The sequence below is a fragment of the Falco punctatus genome, assembly GCF_963210335.1.
Source record: "Falco punctatus genome assembly, chromosome: 2".
In the NCBI taxonomy this organism is placed as follows: Eukaryota; Metazoa; Chordata; class Aves; order Falconiformes; family Falconidae; genus Falco; species Falco punctatus.
This window is the reverse complement of record NC_137581.1, coordinates 22,956,102-22,979,699: the sequence shown is the minus strand read 5'-3', so window position 1 is coordinate 22,979,699 and position 23,598 is coordinate 22,956,102. Positions and strand designations below refer to the sequence as shown.

The following is a 23,598-nucleotide window of genomic DNA, read 5'->3' as shown; positions in this document are numbered from 1 at the left end:
CATGCCTGTCTTCTGTTGGGGGCCCCAGAGCTGAACACAGCGCTCCAGCTGGGTCTCATGAGAGCGGAGCAGTGGGGGAGAATCCCCTCACTCGACCTGCTGGCCACGCTGCTTCTGATGCAGCCCAGGGTACGGTTGGCTTTCTGGGCTGTGAGTGCGCATTGCCGGCTCATGTTGACCTTCTTGTCCACCAACACTCCCAAGCCTCTCTCCTCAGGGCTGCTGTCAGTCCATTCCCCACTCAGCCTGTACTGGTGATTGGGATCGCCCTGACCCATGTGCAGGACCTCGCACCTGGCCTTGTTGAAGTTTGCAGAAGCCCACATCTCAAGCCTGTCAAGGTCCCTCTTCAATCCAAGTGTCGACATTGCCAATAAAGATGTTAAACAATGCCGAACATCTTCCCACCAATGGAAATTCAAGCATCATTCCTAAGAGGAGTGGAAGACTAGTTGTGGTCACACTTACTCCCTTGTAAGGAATGAAAAAGATGTTCTTGTGTAATATTGTGATACAGTACCCTCTGTCTGAATCTACCGTCTCACTGAGAACACGGACTTAAAAATGGGCCATAAACAAGGGTGTGCTCCTTAGAACCTGCACCATGAGTTATCATGGGGCAGGTCTTTTTGAAGCTGTTGTTTTGTTTATATTATCTAGATGTTTTGTTAGGCTAGAGAGGAAAAGAATAAATAACTTTACAGTTCAATAGTTAAGACAGTTTTCTGTCTACACGATCTGTCTAGTGTGATTTTATAGAAGGTGAAATGACTTCAGCAGAAAGGCTGGGTGAGTGAGACCCCACTCAGTGAATTGTAGCATTGTGGTTTGGGTGATGGGAGAGAGGGACTTGAATGCACATTTGACTGGTGTTGGGTCATGCTGCCTCTTCTGCTGCTGCTCTGCCCTGGTGGAGGACACCAGAAGAGCTCAGGAGAGCATCTTTTTGCCTCCAATAGTTGGGAGGATCAGTTTCAGGAAAAGCCCTGTTGAATCTCCAGAGTCACGTTCCACTGCTCTGGAGGATGCCAAACACACACTCAAGTTGCAGAGAAGAGATGCCTGGAGATGGAGCGTGCTCAGCGGAGGAAGAACTGAGATGCTTTTCGAAGTTTCTCTTGAGCTTGTAAAAACTGAAACCTAACCCTTCAAGGTCAACTTTCTCAAGGCAGGCAAACATCACCCTCCCAAATTTCTGTTCCCTGCTTCAAAGCACAGAGATGCTACAGCTTCTCAGTTGAACCATCTGCTGAGGGAGATTTCAAGCCAAGTGGTTACATTTGACAAAATTGTAAGCCATTGAAAACAAGGTTCTCGGTTGGAATGCAGTTGGTAACCATAAGTATCTTTACTTACACCTCCTACGGTAAAGGCGTGTTTGGGGTAAATGTGTTATAATCCACACAAACAAACAGAAATGCTTCTGTCATGCACGTGCTATCTCATTATCTCCTCCTGTCTCTTAGATCTTTCCAAATCTCTCTTTGCATGTTTTCCTACAGGTCAGCTCTTAATGCAGAACTGTCTTGGTGTTAGAATTGAAATCTAGTGATTTGGGAATTTCCCAGATGAGTTTCAGCAGTAAAACAGACTTAGAATTGAACCCCTTTGCGTTTTTTAGCTACGCTTTTCAACCTGATGCAAACCTGTCACCTCAGCAATGAAGTACTGTTTGTTGGTGTATAGTAGTTACTGCAGAGCAGTAGTCATCATTTGGGTTTTTTTTTTCTTCTTGTGTTTTTTAGGTGTGGTGATATGATTGTTGCTGTAAATGGACTGTCCACAGTTGGAATGAGCCATTCTGCACTGGTTCCCATGCTGAAGGAGCAGAGAAACAAAGTAACTTTAACCGTGATTTGCTGGCCTGGAAGCCTCATATAGATTTGTGAATCCCTTCAGTTCAAGCAGTGTCTTTTTCTAGATAGCTGGCACAAAAATCTCCTCTATCTTTTTTCCCCTATTGATACAGCTGGTTATAAGCAGGGCCAAAACTGCTGTATTTTCTGGTTTTTACGGGCCTCTCAGACTTACTGTATATATCTTTCCATCCTGAAATAGCCATTTCTGTTTGCTATATCTGTTGCTGATGCAAATGCAAATATATGCGAGCTCACAGAGAAACTCCCACTCTGTTATGGCTGTCGTTGAGCTTCCCCCGTCAGGCTTGTAGAGTCAGCAGAAGAACTTAGTGGTTCTTTGGGTTTCTCTGCACAGTCCTCAAATTATATGTGATATATATAAACGTAATAGCCATGTGCCCGTTCTTCCTCGCAAAGAGAATGTGTGTCAGTACTGGAGTGACACATCTATCTGCTGCTATGAATCAAAATCCGTTTCCAAAGGTACGTCTCCTCATTTTGTAAGCCTTTCCATTTTTGATTCAGTATTCCAGACTGATTCAAGTAATCCATCTTACTCATCAGAAATTTCTCGGTCCCCCAGAGTTTTCTTGCAGGGCATCAGTGTTCATAGAAAAGCAGGACAAAAGCCTGATATTACTGGAATTTTTATAAAGTGCAATAATTGGACTCTTTGTTAGGAAACTTTAATATATTACAGAGTTTATATCCTATAATGACAAGGAAGTGGAAGTAATTCCTGTTGCAATGCTGGCAAGAGTACACGTGCCCGAGGTCACCTTTGAGTGAATGGCTTGCAGTATTAGACTTTACTTTAAAAACAAATGTTTTGCTATGTCAGAGAATTTTGATGAACATTTTTACAAAGGTCATTTTTACTGTTTCTATTGTAGTTGTCAGCTCTCTTTGTTCATGTGTGGAAACAATACTTTGAGTTGTACTTTCTAAATGAGAGAATTAGTTCCAGGAAAAAAGCAAGCTATTGAGAACCCATATGTTATGGTTTACAGGTGGGCAGGCTAGAAGGAAGGCTCTTTGAATTCAAGTCCAACTGCAAAGTACGCTGCAAAGTTCACTTTTACTCTGTCACCTCCTGACAAATGTGCAAATGCCTTGATATCAAATGCTGAAACGATCTCTCTTGCATTTCAGGATTATTTTTTTTCCCTTTAGAGAGCACCTGCTATTAAGTTGTCAGTAAGAGTAATACTGTTTATCTTGGATTGTATTTAGTATTTTTACAAACCAACCTGTAACTTCTAGACTTTGCCTTTCCATGGTATTTGCAGGCTAAGCACCCGTTTTGTTTAAGAAAAGAGGGGTGGAGTGCAGAAAGAAATGTGCTGACCTGGCGCTAACCCTGTGTGTTGTCAGTGTTCTGCATATTTGAAAAAGAACTTAATTTATAAACCAGGTTCCCAACCTGAACTGATTTTATGAATGACCTCTGTATTGTATTATTAATTACCAGAGAATGTATTTGAGAATCACAGCGTATTTCAATTGTGAAGCATGAACTTTATTTTCAAACTTAGCTGGTGTAATATCTGGGCATATTATCGCATGTCATTAATTCCAGTAGCTTTGTTTTCAAAAGAAATAAAGTTACTGTTTTGCAAAAAATTTGTAAAAATCTCATATGAATGAAGTGGTTTTATTCCTCTCTGTAATGTATCCAATCAGTTTAATTTCATAATACTAAAATACAGAAGAATGTCCTCTACAGTATATTACTGTACTGAGAATCTTTCTTCCTGAAGCAAACACCAAACTGATTTGATACTTTTAAATGATTCGAGATCAAGTTTCCTCCTGTCGCCAGATGCTGTTGAACTGTATGCTTTGCTCTCACTGCAGATTTTTTTGTAAAGTACATCTTAGTGTAGATGTTAGGGACGACTTTGACACATGTACTAGACTTAATGTTTTTTATTTTTAAAATTATACTTTTCATCCAAAACCTTAGATTTCTTTTTTTTTTTTTTCTTTTATATGTATACGTAACAAAAGCATGGGTTAGCTTAAACGGTGCGGTTTTGTTTCTGTGTGCTGTAGCTTTTGATCAGAATGTCTAGCGATAAAACCCTTCTGAATTAATTCCCTTCCTGAATCATTTTCCCCCTTTCTCTTGTAGCTGCATAGTTGGGTTTGGTTTTCTGTGCCTTCTGGTTTAAATTATTTCAAGATTTTTTTTTTCTCCAGATATTGCTATCTAATTGTATGGTATTAATGAAGGATGAATGAAAATAAAAGTTCATTCTACTCATTGTAATAATTCAAAGTATTGCCTCACTCTTTGCGAAAGCTATGGGTAGCTCAATGCAGGCTCAGTTTAAAGATTATTTTTTTTTTCCTGCTGTGGTTTATCATAAATTACAGTTAGTGAATGTACCAAAAGAGTCTGAGGGCATCCTCATCCCACCAGAGTAACATACCAGCTGTTTAACTGGTAGTTCCAGCACTGAGAAGTGTTTCTAAAGTGGAGGTAAGATCTGTGCCTTACGGTACTTAGCCACAAACAGTGTTTCCTCTTTCCCCCTCGACGCCAGCTGGTACCAGTCAGCTGGAGGATGTTTTCACAGCAGAGATTTGATGCAAGGAGACAGTCTTGCTGGAAACATCATTTTTACAGCTGAAACTTGAGCCTCCTGGTAATCAGTTCCCATCTCCATCTCCTGCAGGCAAGTAGGCTCTATCTTTAGACGTCTGTAAAGCTGGAATGAGTCTAAAAGCAATTTCTTAATGATTTGCAGTAAAGCTGCCCAGAACCTGGACTCTTACTCCTTGCAGCAGTTAGCGTGTTACAAATAGATGAGTTCCTTTAAAACAAAACCATGCATATGTACAGAAACACAGAAGAAACCAGCCACGTCTGCCAGTAGGTAATTAGCTCTTGTATGTCTTGTAAGTTCAGAGCCAGACCATCAGTTCTGATTTACAAATTAATGAATTTTTTATTGCACCTGAAGGTGCACAGAGCTGTTGAGTGAGGTGGTGGTCCACACACATCTGTGTGCTGGAGCTTTGTGGGAGGAACACCTTTCCCAACCAATCCTGGGGGTCTCCAGTGAAAAATGTGAAACAGTTTTTTCTGCTTCACAGCATGTCAAGGAAGTTAAATCTGAAGATATTTCATTTGTCACTTTCCACTTCCTATTTAGAGTCAAGAACAACTGAGGGGTGAATTCAAGATCACAAAAAATTTAAGAATTAATTTATTTGCAGATTCCCTAATAGATCTGGGGTGGGTATAATGAAAATGTAAGCCTGGTTCTCAGCTGTAGCATGAGTCAGATAATATCGGAAGTTCCTTTTAGTTAAGAAACTTGACCATTTACTCCCAATGGATCATAAAAATTTGTTAAGGAGCCAAGGTAGGAGATTCTGATGAGTTAAAAGAATGACTATGCCAGGCAGGGCAGCAGTGATGGCAAACATAGAGTTAAGGCCATGTGTCTGATGCCACACAACCCAAGAAGATGGTGCAACACCAAGGAAGGTCAGTGAACACAGACATCCCAGTTGTCTCAGGCAACTTCTAGGCAAGCTTACTTACCTAAAAAGTGGATCTCATCCAACACATACGAAAAGGAGAGATGGAAAATGATTTGCAGTGACCTCATCGCACCTGGTGTAAATCTGTCCAGCTACTGAAGAACAGTTCATAGATTACTTGTCGCCCAGAGGATGGAGAAGGCTTTAGACTTTATGCTTCTGGGACAAGTCAAATAATGTTATATAGGTAAGAAGGCTTAATCCTGGCTAAATGTTGGTGTTGTCCTTCTGTTCGTTGCCATATTGGATGGATGGGTCCCCTGAATATTAGCAGTGCAAGACAGGTGCAATGCCCGTGTCGGTGATGCATTGCAATTGATACGATGGTGGTGAACTCCCTTCTGCAGAGTGATGCAGGAAACCAGACAACTCAGAAACCGGGGGCCTGAGAGTCCCGTCAGAGGCCATGGCATTCACTGTGCCTGAAGCTCTTTTAGAAGGAATGTGTTTGGGTTCGAGGGTTGTTTTTGTTGTTAAACTATGCTGGAGGAATCTGGGGGCTGCAAGCACAGCCAAGCAGAAAGAGCACGCTCCTTGGCGGGGAAAGCCAGGTTTGCTTTGCCAAAGGAGGAGTGAGAGCCAGTTGCTCCCATCACAGGAGTTGGACAAGAGATGGAAGGGAAGAGCCTCTCCTCGACTCTTAGGGGCAAATATTTCATCTAGGAGGGGCTGCCCCATTTCACCCTCCTTCTCAAGTAGTAGTAGCCGGCTTAAACACCTCAACTCTGCTGCCAGACCTTTCCTGCCCTGCCTTGGCTGCAGCAACCAGCTGTGGAAACTCCGGTTTAGAGCCAAGAGGCAGCGTCATCCAGGCTGCTTTACATCTCACATCAAGCGTGCTGCGGTGGCGCATACCAGTTTTGGCTACACAGGAGACAGCGGTCGTGGTGTCTCAGCCTTGGTGTTTTGCAGGGAGGTAGTCAGCAGAACAGCCATCCCCACCTTTGAAGGTGCAGCTGCAAAGGTTCATGTAAACACATCAGGAGCGCTCTCTAACTCCAGTCTCAGAGCTAGGCTTGCCTAATGCTGTGGATCCATAGCACACAAAACAGTCTCTGCTCAGTAGGGGGTTCATCTAGCAGCTCTGCTTTACCCCCAGAGCATAGTGTATGGGGGTGAAACCTCCAGGCAGCAGGCCCAAAAAGCTTTTTTCCCTGCCCTTAAAGCAGATCAGTATTGAACCTCAACCAGCCTCAGGGCAAGCCTGGGTATCCAGCCGGTTGCACAAGCCCTTTCTCAGCCAGCAGCTCCACTAAAGCCAAATAAGCCAGGGTTGCAGTTTGGACCCAGATTTGTATGGTAATGAATGAGGTATGCAATTAAGGAACCCATTTGGTATTTCTTTTAATCTGGGACAAACCAAAGTGCTGGTGGCTTTGCTCCCAGGTTTTGCTATAAAGCGATTGTGGAAAGCTACTGAAGAGAAGCTTTTTAATCAGATTTGAACAGATAAAGAGTATAACCCCTTGGTTATACAATTGAGCTTTCTAATCATATTAAACTTTAATACCAGCATCAGTGCCATATTGGAACAACAATTGCAAAAAAAGCTACAAGCATAAAATATTACAGATCCTTAAACATATTACAAAATGTCATCCACTAAAGTTAAAAAATGTTACCATGTTTGGGGAAATGAGCTAGATAAAAAAAAACAAAAAAACCCACAAAAATGGGAGCCTGAAGTCTTGTGTACACGTGCAGATTAAATACAGCACAGCAGAGGCGAGACTTGACCTTTTTGTTTCTTACCTTTTTATTAATTAAATTGCTTCCCAAACAGCTACTTCTGCCATCCCTATCACCCACCTTAGTCCTCATCCACCAAGGTGCTAAGTACACTCAGCTCTTTTTGCAATCAATTGAATGGTCCCTCGTGGGATGCAGCGGGAGGTGGGTCCTCCATACTGTTGAAGCAGCCCTGGAAAGAAACAGTTTCAGCTCTCTCGCCCCTCTGCTGCTGCAGCTACTGCTCAGCATCCATCAGTGCTTAAAGCGGGAGAGGACTGAAGCCAAGAGCCAAGGGGAAAGTGCTGTTAATGCATGTCAGACGCCAAAGTGAGTTGGTCTTCCGGCATCTATGGGTTTCCACCAATCTGAGTTTTCTCCATAAGTCAAGTTTGTGAGGACGAAGGATCCTGCTTGGAAATGGTGGCCTTGCACTGAAACTCTGCCTGTGGGTGCAGGTCCTACCGATATGCCCCCAGGCTGCAGCAGGCTTCAGTTGCGGCAGGTGATCATGGCTGTCCCTCCTTGAGCGAAACAGTCAAGCAATAATTCAAACCCAAAGGTTTTCCTTTCTTCTTCCCTCCAGCTGGCGTTTCCTCTTCCCACAGACGTGCCAGAGGTGCTATGTAATTTTTTTTTATTTAATAGAATCAGCGTAGTAAAGACCTTGGATTAAAACCATGCAGTCCCTTCTGGCTGTGGTGTGAGTGTAGCCAGCAGCTTGGCACGGGATGATGTCCACGAGGGCAGCCAGGACAGGACAGAAGCCACCATGCCACTGCAGCCCTCATCCCATCCTGGAGAGCTCGTTCAGGGATCCTGGGTCAGCCATCCAGCTGCAATAGGTTTTCCTGTGCCTTTGGGGTGAATTTCTATTCAGCTGAGTACTCTGCACCTCACAAAGTCTTTCTCATCCTTGAACAAAATAGCATTTACCCTCAGATTTTTCTTCCCAAGCTTTCTGCCATTTTTTCTGACTTTTTTGCGTGTTCCCTGTTCACCATCTTGCTGCAGTGATGCATGGCCACTCCCCTACAACACTGGAAGTGCTGCTTTTTCCAAGGCATCTTGCAGCCCGCTAATGCTTCCTCCAGGCTCAGGCTCGCTCCGCATCATCCTCTTGACAGGTAGCGTGCTGGCTGCAGCATGGGGAGGCATAAGGAGTCTTTGGGGCTTTCCATCACTGCCAGCCTTGTTAGCACTGGGGATGCAGCCTGGCACTGGGACAGCTTCTGGGGTTGGTGCTCCCCACCATGGCGAGGTCCCAGAGAGGTCCCCCACCTCTGGCACCCACCCCAGCACCCCACACCCCAGCAGCCCCAGGACGGTGGAGGGGGATGTCTCTTAACAGCCCAGGAAGTTTGGTTCTTTGTGTTTCTTTGTGATTGACGCCCTGGTAATTGTGCACCTTATGAAGATATGTGATGTAATCATACCCTTCTAAAAATGCTTTGGATTAAAAGCTTTTCCTGGGTCTTTAGGTGATGGGCCTGCAATTACAGAAAATGAACTGCATTTTAGCTTTCCATTGAAATTAATAACAGTGGTTCTGCAGTTGACTCTGTGAGTAGTTAATGGAACAAACTGGATGCTTCACTACAATATGGGTTTTAAAGCTATTTGAGAGAAATTCTGTGTTTCAAATAGGAAAATAATTCACACGATGCAAAACCATTTTGTTCACATCTTTGTGAAATAATGGCTCTGTGTAGCTTTGAGACGCAACTGTTTATCAATAATGGTTTCAATGTGCTCTTCCATCCCTTGCTGCACTTGGGGGGAATGACCTGTAGAGAACTTTGGAAAAAGAAAAACAAGCCAAGGAATTAACGACGCAGAAAAGAGCTCCAGCCTGGCCTGAGCTGCATGAATGGGTTTTACCATAAACCTTGAGAAGTAGATCTGTATGAGTTCATGCAGGGTAGAAGAGCAAATATTCTGAGACTTGTTGAATTTGTTACCCCATCTCCAACTCGGCTCAGTCGAATTCAGGCTGTGATAATTGGCAAATTTTGGCGTGTGGCTGGTGGGCTACAGCTGATCTTTGAGAGAGCAGCCAGCTCCTCTCCTACATCCCAGTTAACCTGCCCCATAGGCAGGGATGAAATAGCCCACATCTGCTGCTGCATCAGCCTCCTTGCATAGCTCCTCACCCACCGAGCAGAGGTGTGTCTACGGCGTCACTCTCCAGGTGAGTGGAAAAGCGAGTGTCCCTCTTTCCCTGATGCCTCTTGCATGTGAACCAGGCTGAGGATGGACAGGATCCAACTCTGTGCCTCCCATGGTGAAACCAGTCCCACTGCTCCTCTACACTGGGGATACTGGAGGTCCAGAGCAGGTTCAGACCGTTTTTCCTGTGGAGCAGATGTACTGCAGGGTGCCACCCTCTTTCTCCACCACTACCACCCACATGCCACCAGCTAGCCCTGCCCGCTCCTACAGTGCCACAGTTCACCCAAGAAACATTTCAACACCTCGGTCACTGGTTGTCTCCTGTAACTGAGAAGCTTCTCCTGGCACTGGCCATTGCAGGGGTGGATGCCAAAGGGGTGATCACCATTAGGCCATGCTGCAGCTGCTGCTTTCTAGCACTGGCCACGGTGTTTTTGGAAACCCATGACCCTGTCCCTTACTCCTCTGAACAGTGTCTGAAACAGCCAGTGCCAGCGCCAGGAGAAGCTTCCCAGTTACAGGAGACAACCAGTGACCGAGAAGTCTGAGCAGCTACTCTCAGCTGCTGTGAGAGCAGACTTGCTGGCTGGGGCCAAAGGTGTTGAAATGTTTCTTGGGTGAACTGTGGCACTGTAGGAGCGGGCAGGGCTAGCTGGTGGCATGTGGGTGGTAGTGGTGGAGAGAGAGGGTGGCACTCTGCAGTACATCTGCTCCACAGGAAAAACGGTCTGAACCTGCTCTGGACCTCCAGTATCCTCAGTGGGACTGGTTTCACCATGGGAGGTGCAGAGTTGGATCCTGGTCCACATTTTCATCTCTCACCCAGTGAACACCTTTGCACCATGACGTTCAAGCAGAGTGGGCGCTGAGTGCCACCGGCAACTCCCCGAAGCCAGCTCCAGGGCTGGCTCCCCAGTCCTGGTTCATTCAGCCAGGCAAGAAGAGCCCCCAGCACACCCACCTCCCGCCCCAGCCGTCCTCCCCTCGGGCCATCCCCCAGCCTGCGTGGCTGCTGCCCGTTTCACTGCCTTTCCCCTGGACACTAGCATAATCGAAGCGAGTTTTAGTACCTTCCCTGACACCAAAACAGTTGTGTTTTCAGGGCGTATCTCTCAGCTGTCCAGAGTAACCTGAACTGCAATCTAAAGAAACTGTATTTCGCAAGGAGGTTCTTGAATGGAACGCTTTGCCACCCGCACCCACCCCACCCCAAAAAAAATCCACCATCTGCCAGAAATCTAGTGAGACATAAATCATAGAAAATTATTTTTCATCAGCTGAGCCTCCTGGGACACATACTCACAGGGAAGTATTCCTTTAGTCAATGGCCATGTGTGTGAACCTGTGCTGCGGTGGCCTCCTCGGGTACCTCTGAGGGGTTGGGTGGCACCCGTTTCCACCAACATGCTCTGAAACCCCAGGTCTGAGCCCAGAGCCACTTGCCACAGCAGTGCTTGCACAAGGGCATGTTTTGATAGCATCCTGCTTCCCAGCCAGATCGGATGTGGCTGGGAATGACGGTGTGTAATCCATCAAAACCTCAGGACAGGGAAACTGTAGATCATTTTCTAGCATATTTTATAGATAATATTTTTTTACGACGTATAGATTATGTATTACCCATAAAACTAACTGTAACTACCTACATATTATAGGTAACAAATTATAGATAATTTTCAAAGTTTTTGGACCAGCCTTTTGGGTGGTCCAGCCTGGGCAAGGCTGAATTTCACTTGTTTGTTCTTCCAGACTTGCAGCTCCCTGAGGCACAGCTCTGCTTCCTCACACAGCTGTCAGTCAGTCTTAGCTAGGTTAAACCCCTCATGCTCATTTTTCCTTTGCTTCCTTCTCTCTTAATTCACCCTCCCCTCACCGTTTATATAGCCTACCTTCCCCAAAGTACAAAGATCTGGGAAGGACTGACCCTGCCACCCTGGACCTGAACTGCTGCTGCAAGCTACAGCCAGGATAGGTGGTTCAACCCCAGGGCAGGCTTTGAAGGTGTCCTGCAGCTGGGCTTCTGCCTACACTTACTTCATTTTATTTTTGTGTCTCATTGGTTTTGTTGGCAAGGAAGGTAGGGGGAGGGAATTTTTACCAGGAGTGGAGCCGGTCGAGAAGCACTGCAGAAACATCTTTTGGCAGATGGCTGCTGCTGCACCCCCATCTTCCACGTGGCAGAGGAGAACTTGCCCCAGTCTAATGAATTTGTCTGCTTTTAGAAAATCCATCATTTATTGCTACAATTAGTTCATCCTATTAGCAAATAGATCAACTACGTCCAGGTCTTTGTGTGTGTTACGGCCTCACAGGCTACATGACTGCGCTGCACATGGATGACCAACAAGAGGTCTCTGTAATGGCTTGGCTTTGCCTTTGTGGCACAAGAAGCCACAGCTCCTCAGCTATTGCTGCTGACCATGGCTGGAGCCTTCAAGCACCTGTGACCTGAAATACAATTAAACCAAAAACTTGCTCCCTAAACAAAGTCACTCCTCTGTGCAGAGCCCCAAAGCAAATCAACCTTTATACACACGTGTTAGAGCCCCAGAAGGGGTTTCAGTGGCAACACTGCCAGCCCCCTGCTCAGAGCCACTGTGAGGGCCAGCCCCGCCATCATGCCACCACCAGCTGCCACCAGCAGGCAGGGTCTTCCCCAGGCCCCGGACACAGCTTCTTCTCGGGCACTCCAGGTAAAGGCAACTGGAGCGAGTAAGATGTGAGGTTCGCAGCTCATTCTTCAGTTGTTATTTTCCAAATGACCAGCCGGGTGGACATCTTCCTTGGTTTAGGGTAAACATTCCATCAATCAGCTGTACCCTTTGGATGCTGCTTTCTCGTTGTCTCCCATCCACAGCAAAGAACAAGGAGCTGCTCACCTGGGGTTGAGAGTTCTTTTTACCAGTCGTAGGGGTTGTGATGCTGAAACAAACAGCTATCGACTTCATCACAAGGGTGGAAGGCTGAGCACAGAGGTGCATCTTCGCGATGCAAATTTCCCCTTTGTTTAGCATGATTTTTCATTGTCAAACAGATAAAAGCTAACCAGGGAGCAAGGAGCAAACCTGGCATGTTGTGACAGATACTTGCAAACAACAAGTAAAATGTGCCATTTCCAGCTTCAGCCAGGTGTGTCTGACTGTCACTTGGTGAGTCTTTGGAAGCTTTGAATATCAGATATTTTAATTATAAATGCTCAGTCAAGTCAATGTATTTCTCAGCACAGGAGCAGCAACAGACAAAAAGATTTTCTTAGAATTCAGCGTGCACAGTGGCATCCCCAGAATTTAAAAATAAGACCAGCACAACTTTTTTAAAAAAATACTTAAATCTCATATACACAAAACAGAAACAGAAAAACAGACCTTTGGGTAGACTGCATGTAACCTTCAGCCCACACTTGGAGAGGAACATAAGCCTTGGAAGTCTGGAAAGACTCAGCAATGCGTAATTACATTACACTTTCATATCTTGAAGTAAAACATGGCTGTAGTTTTGGAATCTTTGAGCTACCCAGGACCTTCATGGTGGAGGAGAATTCCACCAGATCTCTCTCCCACCGACGGTCTGGATGTGAGGCATGAGGACAGAGGTGTTCTGCCCAGGCACATATACATGTCATATTGATACCTAATGTTTATACCAGGGAGCTTGGAATCCCTTTCTCCTTAATGGAGAGAAGCTGGCACTTTCAGGTGCTGTTCATCTCATCCTAATGTAGTTGTCTAAAATAAATCAGGTGACTCACACTATGGGCATAGCTTTTTTCCCCCCCATCTTGAAAGGGAGGTGCCAACCTTCACACAATAGTGTCTAAGGGTAGGTGAGATTAATCTTACTGTAGAGAGGAGGAGGAGGAATATTCCAAAATACGTCAGATGTAAAGCACCTGAGAGAGCCTGTTCTTAAAGAGCAGTTAGGAAAATTTAATCCACAAAGATTTCATCTCTCCTCATGGGATGCAGGAGGCATCAGACAACATTAAGCACACATGGTAAAACATAAAAATGGGGCACCAAAGGAGTCCCAAGGGGTGGGATCCTCAGAGAGGAGGGGGAGCTCCTGGGGGAGCCGTTGCCTCAAGCCACCTCCTGGAAGGCGCTCCTGGGTTGGAAATGATGCATCTCAGGCAAAACCCAGCTTAAAGCTTGTGGTCTTGTGGCTGCCAGGGAAATGTGACCTCTTTAGGGGTAACGTTCCATAAATCAGGAACAAGCCACCCCACACAGGTGCCTTCACCCCTTGCTGGCTGCTGCTGTCAGCTGCAGGGAGCTGGGCAGCAATGCCAGTTGGTGTTACGGCACCCACCTTTGGGGTACCCAGTTTCATGGAGAGAAAATGCCCATGCAGCTCACTGGCAGCTGTAGGGAAGGCCCATCTCAGCCAGCTTCGCTCACCCAGAGGCCAAGCATCTCCTCTAATCATGCCTCCATGAGCAGCAGGGAGGCCAGGAAGGTGATCCCTTTGGATCACAGGTAGGTGTTTGCCAGAGCAATGACTGAGCCAGCCCTGAGGTTTTTGTGCCCGCTGACCGGCGAGAGGGTTAGCTGAGGGCCACCCTGCATGGTTAAACCTGGGAGAGGGCATCCCATCATTACACTGTCCCAGCCAAGTGGTAGTGCTGGGACATGGGCTTAGAGGGTGGATGTTCACATCAAGCATAAGCAGGAGCTGATTTAAAAGGCAAGTTTAAAAAAATGCATTGTTTTGACTATCATGTTAATTTGTGGTCTCTCAGAGCCACATGTTGCCTGATACACCTAAACTGAAGAAATACCAGCTCCCACGTTGGAGATATCCAAAAGCCACTTGGACACGGTCCTGGGCAACTAGCTTGAGGTGGCCCTGCTTGTGCAGGGGGCTGGACCTTCACACAGAGCTCCCTTCACATTAACCCCTCTGTGGTTCTGTGAAATCTAAAAATAATGTAAAATCAATACATAAGTAAAGGATTTTCTCAGTGAAGTGTTTCCTGAAAGACAACTCTGAGCTTTTATGAAATGGCAATTTTCAAAAATACTTTCATCACTCAGGAGTGCTTTCTCTTTGAAGTTTCATCAAAACAACGTACTTTGGTGGAAGCATTCACGTTGGTCTGCCAAGATCTACATCTCACCAAGCGCCTTCCAGCAGAAAGGGAGTGCCTGCAGGGCCACCCCTCTCCCACCTGGCTGCATGGAGGGTCACCACCACCACCATTCAGCAGCGAGGTACCACCAGGGCATCCTCCCCCGAGTAAAGCCCCCCTCCCCTCCCGGCCTGCCCCTGCTCCCCTGCCACATGGTGCGACGTGGCCGTGCTGCTGGGCATCCCTCCACAGTCACCTCATGGCAGTCAGCCTCCTGTCTCACTGCTTCTCCTTGAGTTCTTATATATGCTATGTACGCTCTGGTGAAATATGGACAGCAAAACCTCATCCCCGTCCTCCCCTTCTATTGCTCTGCATCTCTGCACCTGGAGGGGAAGAGGATGCCAACGTTGGTTAAATGCAAAAGTAAAAAGAAAGAAAAGAAGGCGGCAAAATAATGCTTCCCTGATGGAAAGCTCTTCTGTTTGTTCAGAGCATTACCGTATCAGCAAACCCACATAAAAGTACCATTAATTTTAATACTTTCCCAAGACTAATTAGGTTTAAATTGGGTAGAAAATATTGTGCAAATAACTAGCCGTGCATAAAATCCTCAGTGAAGTTTAAACAGAAGCAGTAGAAAACAGGGAAAATAGTTTTTATTAATGCATTTACACCATCTTAGAATTTCCCTGAATTGTGTTTTACCTTGGCTATAAAAATGAAAACATTTAAATTTCTTTAAAATTACATTTGACTTAATTACAGCCAATCCCTAATACCAGCAAACAACCCATTTTACCTACTTTGCAGCATAAATAGCCACCAGCCTCATCATTTCATAAAGAGTTGTTTTTCTACATGATGTTCTCTATGTGCAGAATGTTAATAGCTACTATAGCTGAATATGAATAGGCTTTGTAGCTCCACTTGAAATATAGAAAAATGGCCCAGACATTAAAAAAGATAGAAGGGAAAAGGGCAGTAATGAATTTGGAGGAAAATGAACATTAATGGTACTAGCATTACCTCATGTTCCACATAACAAATTATTGGAAATCTGTCAAGCACACCAAATTATCTACTCATCTGCTGTTGTGGGGCCCTTTGGAGCCATCCAAAACCAGCAAAAGCAAGACAATTTAAGCTAATTTTACTATTTATAACAATAGAACAGACCATTAAGATAAATTAATGTCATTATCAAGTTTCTATGAAAATGACAAATACCACTATTTCAAGCAGCTTTAGAAGCTGTTGACTATAATGAAATCTGCTGTACAGGTACTAAAAAGAAACACTCCAAGTAATTATTTTCTAGTAGCTTGTTTGTTTCCTTCACATTCATTTACTTTCACCACAATTAGTTCTGTACACAATATATGGTAACTAAACAGTCAACACTACGCAGCATTAGGACTAATTGGGCAATTACGATGCAGTTTTCAGCCTTTTAGGTCCTAAAGAGAGCCAGAAGTAAACATTTTAGAGGCAACAATAGCGGCACCCCATCGATTTGCAGGGTTGGAGTTTGAAGGAATACAAAGCAATGTGAGAAATAAAGCCAGGTAAAATGCTTTACACAAAACAGCCCGAAATGAGATGGTTTATTAAATGATCTAATTGCTGAGGCTCCGAGCATGAGGCTGGACACAGCCACCAGAAGCCAGCCGGGGTTAGGGTTTTGGAGCAGGCGGGCTCCCCGGTCAGCTGTGGTGCTCAGGGCAGGAGCGATGCCAGGTCAGTGCTGGCAGCCTCAAGCCTCAGATCGTGCAGCCATCTAACCAACAGCCAGCACGACACCAGGCAGGGGTGAGAAAATATGTGTCAGGAAGATTTACGCATATTCTTTCCAAACTTTACAACCTTGGCATTGTAACTCCAGGTGTTTCACATGTCCTGTCCTACCCCTCCCTGACACCCAGCACTGCTGTGTTAGACAACAAATCATGCAAGAAAAATATCTTTTTTTTACTGCCGGTCTTGACTTTTTGCTTTAGAGAATAAATAAAACAGAAGCTCCTGGTCCCATCTCCTCTCTACCACTGACAATTTACTAGACGAGGCTGGGAAGAATACACACGTACTGCAAATGCAGCACAGCTGTGGCTTGATATGTGAATAAATTCCAGCCAAAGCATTGATGTTCAGCTGCATTAACCAAGCGTGATGGAGGTAGCCATGGAAAGCTAGGTGGAGATGTCACGCTTTCCCAGGCCAGCCTGGAGGCTTTTTTCCTCCTGCAGCTTGCTTGTGCGGAGGGCAAGAGGAAGATGAGGGAGCTTAGCATCCCTCTTTGAACTCCTTTTCGCTTTCCCCATTTCTGTAGCTGCCAAGCTTTTATCCACTCTGTGCATGTCATTTCATGCCAGCAACATAATGAAATAATTTGCATATTTGCATATAATTTCCCCACAACCATCTCCAACTTTAAACCCCATGTATGGCTGGGGTGTGGGGGCAAGCGTGTGATGCAGGGAAAGCACACTGGTGGGATGCCAGGGGAGCAGCAAAGCAAAGCTCTGCCTGCATCCCTGCCCAGGGGTACACAATTTGGGCCAGGAGCCCCCTCCTCGCCTTGAACACAGCTGGGGGCTCCCCAAATGGCCGCAGTGGAAGTCCCAATCCTCACACTCAGCTCCCTGCTGCAAGGGTAACGCTCTGCAGGACAGAGGGTAGACCATGCACAGGGACAACCCCCGTCAGTGAACTCCTAAGGGCCTGGGGACAGGGCTCCCTGCTCCCGGGGCCACAAGGTGGTGTCCAGCCCAGGGACAAGTGAGGAAGGTACAAAACCCGGCCACTGACACGAAGGCCCTTCCTTTCTCCTCTTCCTCCTGGCCATCCCTGCCCTGCATCCAGCGATGCCACCACGGCACAGCGGCATCTTAGTCTGGGTGCTGATCAGTTCTGTGCTAATGATAATGAAAGGCAATTAGTCTCTAAAAGCATTATCACAACATTCATTGCATTTATGACATTTTATTAGTACTATCAGTCAGGGATTTTATGAAGCAGAGGTTCTCTTTTTCCTTAATTAGACATTTATGAGAGAATATCGAATCTGACAATCCATTTAGGAATTTATTACAGAATAAAGAGACTCCAGCCGAAATTCAGCTTTGGTTTATACGCCTGGTTTTGCATTGAACTTAATAGGAGCTGCATCCATTTGCACCAGTGCAAAATTGGCTCAAGTCCTTGCAATGGACTATGCATCCATCAGTTGAAAGAAAGCTGAACCGTCCACCCTGCTCACAGCTACTACCAAAGGCTGAAGGTGCTCAGGCTGCACAGGGGTGCACAGGCAACAGCAAAGGTCCCATGAGCTTTTGCTCCAGGATGATTTTCAATGTTTTTTTACAGTAACCTCCTGAGTGAGTGCTTCAGTACTCAGAGCAGGGCCTGATGTGTGAAATGCTGGAGCAGCTCCTGGGGGCAATTACTCAGGCTGCCAGGACAGATGTAAAACCCAGCCAGGTGAGTGTGCTGGGCCAGGTTACACCATCCCATCTGGGTTGCAGCAGTTTTCTGACCCTGTTCTTTCCCCGGCTCATGGAAGGCCAAATGTCATGGTTGGACTGAGCCCCTGTCCCTGCCTATACCCATTGCTTCACCTTGCCACTGCCTAGAAGCTTGCCCAGGAGCAGCTGGAGCCCAGCAGCCAGCACACAGCAGGGCTTGGCGAGCTCAGTCACGCAGATGTATGCCCAAGCCTTTGGGACCTTCACTTTGGTTTCTGCCTCGTTACCATCTTTGATCCTTATGCTTTCTCCTGCATTTTCCATTATCTGGCCAGATTCTTGCATCGCTCCATTTCTAAAAGATGCGGAAAGGATTTTCTTAGAAATTATTTTTAAGATTTCACCCCTGAAAGGAGTGACGAGCCAGCCGCTGACCCCTCAGCAAGCAGCTGTCAGCGTGCGGAATGTGGTGGCTTCGCTGGAAGTCAATGGGGTCTGGCGGCCTTCTGGGTGGCCAAGAGAGCAGCACCTTTCCAGGTGGCCCAGGGACCAGTGGTAGGCACAGGACAGCCATGCACCATAAGCTGGACTTCTCAGTCTGCCAAGCCCTACAAAGAAAAGGCTTTTGAATCTCGGAACCAGATGTAGAGAAGTAGGGCAGGGAGCAAGACAGCGGGGCTGTGACCAAGGAAGGACTCAAGGGAAAAGTGGGAAAACGTATCCCTTGTGTGCCTAAAGGGCTCCTGCAGTCCCTGCAGATCCAAACAGGGCTGAAGGGGATATTTTAACCATGCACATTGATGACCCTAACACTGTATCTACTTCTGGCCTCTGCAATTTTGGAAGGTGTTCAACATTTCAGAAGCTGCACATACACACACACACACACACACACAAAGGCACTTCAAGACTTGAGAAAATGCTACTGTGAAAAACCTGAAGAGTTTATAAAGGATATTGGTAGCTGACCTTGCTACAAATTGTATGAACTTGTTGAGAGAGAAAACAGGGGTTGCAGAGGGACCGTGTGATATAGAGGAGAAAGCCACAGCAGGAACCAAGGAATGAAGCAGCAGCCACACAAATTCAGCTTAGTATTGGAGCGCAGGCGTCCACCAGCCAGGGTGCGTAACCACTAACTCTCAGTGCCAAAGGCAATAGCTATAGCAGCTCAAGGCCAGATGCCTGTATTTCCACACAAGTAATTGGGCTCCAGACAGAAGCAAATGAAATGTAATAGCCTGTGATAGACAGGCAGTCTGCCCCAGCAATCTGAGGTTCCCTTCCATCCAAATTTATGAGGAGGATCTGCAGGCTGAAGCTAGGTCAGCAGGGAGCTCACCTGGGCATGCACCTAAGACACACGCCAAAAAGGACTGTGATGGGGAAAACACTTAAATAGCACAACTGTGTGCATTTGCTGATTTTTCCGGACTTTTAGCTCTGTAAAGAAAATATACCCTGGGAAATTTATGAGAAACTGGGATTTTTTGTGAGGTCCTCTGCAGGCACAGGAGTGTGGTGGAGGCAGAAAAGGAGGTTTATCACAGGAGCCAGTTACATCCTCACATACCAACTCTTCCACTACAAACTGATGAAACCCCACAGGTATCCACACTCACCTTTGTCTCCGATAAAGGCAGCTCGAGGTCCGTCCCACACTGGCAGTCACAAACACGATGCCCCCCTTGGTGCAGAACAGCAGAGCCAGCCAGAAAGCATCAGCTGCTCTCCAGGCGACCAGCTCCTCGTCTAGCACCTCAGCTGTTCTGCTACAGGCCTGGCTTCTGGTGTTTCCTGGATGGATGCTGTTTAGCCTTTACTTTATGCAATAAAAATTGACACTATCTTTGCAATAAGAGACCCAAGTAGGGAAAGGAATGCGCTTTTGAGATCCTTCACCCTGCCTCTTGCCAAACGTGCTTTTACCTGTGTATGTGTGGTATGGAAAGAGACACAGGCACAGACAGACGGTGGAAAAGCTGCGGGCATGCTGGTGAGGGTACAAAGAAAGAACAAAGCTTTTCCCCATTTCTTCACGCTTTAGCAGGAGACACAGGACAGCAGCAACATTGCCATGGCTGGCTTTGCCCTCCTGCCCCTGCCTTTGCAACTCCCCAAAAACCCCTGGGATTCACCTGGTGGGTACCTCTGACATGGTCCAGCACAGAAAATTATGATCAGATCTGCCAATCAAGCTGATGCTTTGCAACAGAACCCAGCCTGAATAACCCAGAAAATCATGTGGTCATTGTTTTCGATTGTTCTAGACTTGGGTTTAAGTTTTCCCTCTACACCCCAGAAGCAAAACCTGGGTAGTGATGAAGAAATCCCTTCCTGCCACCCCCACAAGTATTTTTCCCTTCCCACTGCTTGCAGAGAGAGCATTAAGCCCTGATCTAAGTATGCCAAGATCAGGGCAATTAGACTGTCTTAAAAGTCTGCAAGCAGCCTGGCACTAGCCACTCTGAGGTGTGGGCTAGCACGGTAATTTGAGCAGCAGCAAACCAAAATCCAAAGCAATCAAATGTGCAACTTACTAAAAATGGAAGCTTATGAGCACAGAAACAATACAGTACCAGCAAACCAAACACCATCAAACTGGTCCTATTACGTAGTTACTGTCAGATGAATTCATCAGACCTCTCCATTTTAAGAAACGGATGGATTTTCAAGGGCTTCTTCACTCGAAGAGCGCAGACGGCAGGAACCTGGTGCAGAGCTGACAACCAGCTCACTGCAGCGCTCAGCGACCTGCAGACATGATACTAATAGCTGCTTATTGCATCTTTCTCCAGGCTGGATGCAGAGACACAGCCTTTTTCCCAGGAAAACAATTCACAGCACACTGTGTGCCAGGTTGCGCTGATGGAAGAGCTGCAGTCCCTTTAATTCTCCCTAAGCACCCCTCCTTCCCCCAGGAGAAATCCACCACCATTCTTTTCTGAAGATGGACAGAAGTGTGTTTCCTTCCATAGCACCAACTGAAAATAACAACTAGTGAACACAGTTGCCCCCAAGGTAAATGCATTACCTGCCAGTAATTTTTGTCCCTACACTGGTGGAGCCTTTTCTTCCCAGCAACGCATCCTGCTCTCTGCACAGCCCTCTCCAGAGAAGCCTCCTGAGAAGGCTGCACACAGGATCTGGAGGCTACAGTCCAGATTTGCTGCCCCTGTGAGTGAGTATCTTTGGAAAGCCTTTACCTTGGAGTGTATTTCATGCCCGATGGATGACAGGACATTGCCTTTCCATTTGACCCTGTGTGCACAGGCAGCAACGGGCTGTCTGAGCCTCCCCCCAGTGTCCTGTTATCATGTAGAGCTCCTGTGCCCTTGATGGCCAAGCCATGCCCGGGATGCCTCAGCACTTCACCCATGTTAGGTGCCACCAGGGCTCTGTTGCCCTCAGGGCTGGGGACACTTCTGAAGATTCGTGCTTTTTTCACCTGGGTGCTCTTGGCCTGAGAAAGATCTGGGGGAAGACACACTCAACCTGTGCGATTTACAGCCAGCCTGGGACAAACCCGGGACAAAGTAAACTGAGAATTACTTGGTCCAAGACACTCTTGGGGCAGTGCTGGGTGATGTGGGAATGGTATGGCTTGCTTCAGCAGATTAAGGAAAGGAACTGGGTGTGATTTACCGGCATGTGGGGAGACGAGCAGCTCCTGCCATGCCAGAGACGACCCTGACCTGCCTTCTCCAGGGGTGTAGGAAGGACCTGCTGGTTCCCACCCCTGCAGAGCCCAATGGCACACACACAGGGGACAGTCACTTTACCAAGACAGAGGGCTCAGAGGCAGTCACGGGCTGTCAACTTCCACAGCTTGCCTGCCATGTGTGCCCTGAGCTCACAGGGAATGCTGGAGCATTGCTTTATTTTGACCCACAATGAGGAGAGGAAAGGTGCACACATGGGGAAAACTGACGTGGAAACCTGCTGAACAGCATTAACTTTCTCTTCTGTCCCATATCCTAGAAAAGGCTTTTAGCTGGAGACCAGAAGGAAAGGTGTTAATATGAACACATCAGCGTGCCACTGCGGTATTTGACCTGTGCATTTTAATACACAACAGCTGTGCAGTCTATATGAGGGACACAACTACATGTACATGGAGAGTCTCTGATGGTCAGGAGCAGCCACCAACTCTTCTGCCTGTGTGTTTGGGCTCTTCCTTGGGCTCCAGCGTAGTGATGGGGACCCACCAATACCCTACCATTGTGCATAACTCCAAATGTGCATGATAACAAAGAATTATTTTTATATCAGGCTCTGGCAATGTTGGCAACACACACCCAGGACATGTGTGTTCCTCTGAGGAGACAGGCTCTGCTTTGTGCTGCCACCTCCACCATTAGTCAGCAGACAAAGCAAGCCCTCTGCCCCCACCCCCAGCCACCTGAAACACTTCTGCAATACCTCAGCGACACTGTCATAGTACTGAGGAATATTTCTTGCTGTTGCTAGAGTTTGACAGTGTCATCTATCCCACCACTGCAAAGTCAATGCCACTGCTGAGGGTGTTACTACCAGCCAGCTACACAGGAATACCTGCCCACGCATGGGTATTGCCCACCTTCAGCATTTGCTGCTGCTTCTAGTCTGCCACCAATTGTGCCAGCACGGTCATTCATGCAGCACCGGGTGACCAGGACCACTGCACTTACTTGGATGGGGAATAACACACCTTTTCGCAAAGGCATTTTTCAGCTGTTTGGCTCAGCAGTCACAAAACACGTGCCAGTATAGCACAGGTGGTAGCATGGTGGGTGGGAATGAAAGGGCAGGGGAAGAAGATGAGAGCAGTGGCTAATGGAGAACTGTCTCCACGTGAGGCTGTGGCTTTGTAGTGAGCAGCCATACATCTCTGCCCCTCAGTCCCACAGCACATTCCTTTGCCCACCTGGTACCGCATTACACCTTGGCTCTGGAGCAACCATTTTGCAGGCGCACTGTGAACAGAGTCAGGGCTCTTGGCCTCACCTCTGAAGAAACCTGCAAAATAGTTATTTTTAAGCCAGATCAGTTTTTCAGTCATGATTCATGGCACAGATGTAGCTCCTGCACAATTCAATGGGTGGTATGACATAGCATGGGCTGAAACAAGAGAAATGCAATTTACAGCAGCTGCTGAGGCTGCTTCATACAGTAACAGCATTGAGCAGCACAAGTCAAGACCAAAGCAGGATCCGTGCATCCACAAAAGACTTCACAGCAATAATCACATCATTTTTCAACCCCCCCTTTAAGCTTAGCTAGTGCAATCTGTTGAACTGCTAATGATGTAAGACTTCTTAAAGGAGTCTGGGTTTCTTTTTAGACTATGTATGGCATTAATATTAATATTAAGACTATTTAAGGTATGATAAAGACAAAGGAAGTATGCAATATACATTGTCACACTTCCCTCTGTGATGAAGACTCAAGAGATGAACATGGAACAGGAACTGTTTTGTGATGTTGTGGTCCATGACTTTATCTCCAAAACTAAGCTCTATGAATAAATAATAAACAAGCACTGTAAATGAAATGCTGAAAATTACCACTTTAGTTATTTGAAGAACATAAGCAATACTTACATAGATATTTTTGACTCCTGAGACTACAGATCTTTGAAGCTTGAGCAAAGCTTTGAGTTTGGAGGCAAGTGGCAGGCCCCCAGGGAGGAGTAAGATGGGGGTGAACACAGCATACAGCTGTTCAGGTTTGGCTCAAGGGTTTTGCACCAAGCCCAGGGGAGTTACTGCCA

The 23,598-nt window shown here is 46.5% G+C and overlaps 1 protein-coding gene and 1 long non-coding RNA gene across 8 annotated transcripts in view; one reads left to right on the top strand and one right to left on the bottom strand.

Moving 5' to 3' along the window:
- The window catches only part of LNX2 (ligand of numb-protein X 2), a 64,729-nt gene extending 60,606 nt beyond the window's left edge, over positions 1 to 4,123 (top strand). For all 5 annotated transcript variants that reach the window (XM_080376409.1, XM_080376411.1, XM_080376410.1 and 2 more), the window contains one exon: positions 1,746 to 4,123. In XM_080376409.1, the coding sequence (XP_080232535.1) occupies positions 1,746 to 1,881 (136 nt within the window). In that variant the 3' untranslated portion in view covers positions 1,882 to 4,123. The remainder of the gene's footprint in view (positions 1 to 1,745) is intronic.
- LOC308059320 overlaps positions 3,028 to 23,598 on the bottom strand; it is a 38,535-nt gene continuing 17,964 nt past the window's right edge. For 2 of the 3 annotated variants that reach the window (XR_013926199.1, XR_013926201.1), the window contains one exon: positions 3,028 to 14,768. This is a non-coding gene — a long non-coding RNA (uncharacterized lncRNA). The remainder of the gene's footprint in view (positions 14,769 to 23,598) is intronic. The other variant, XR_013926200.1, reaches the window with a different exon arrangement.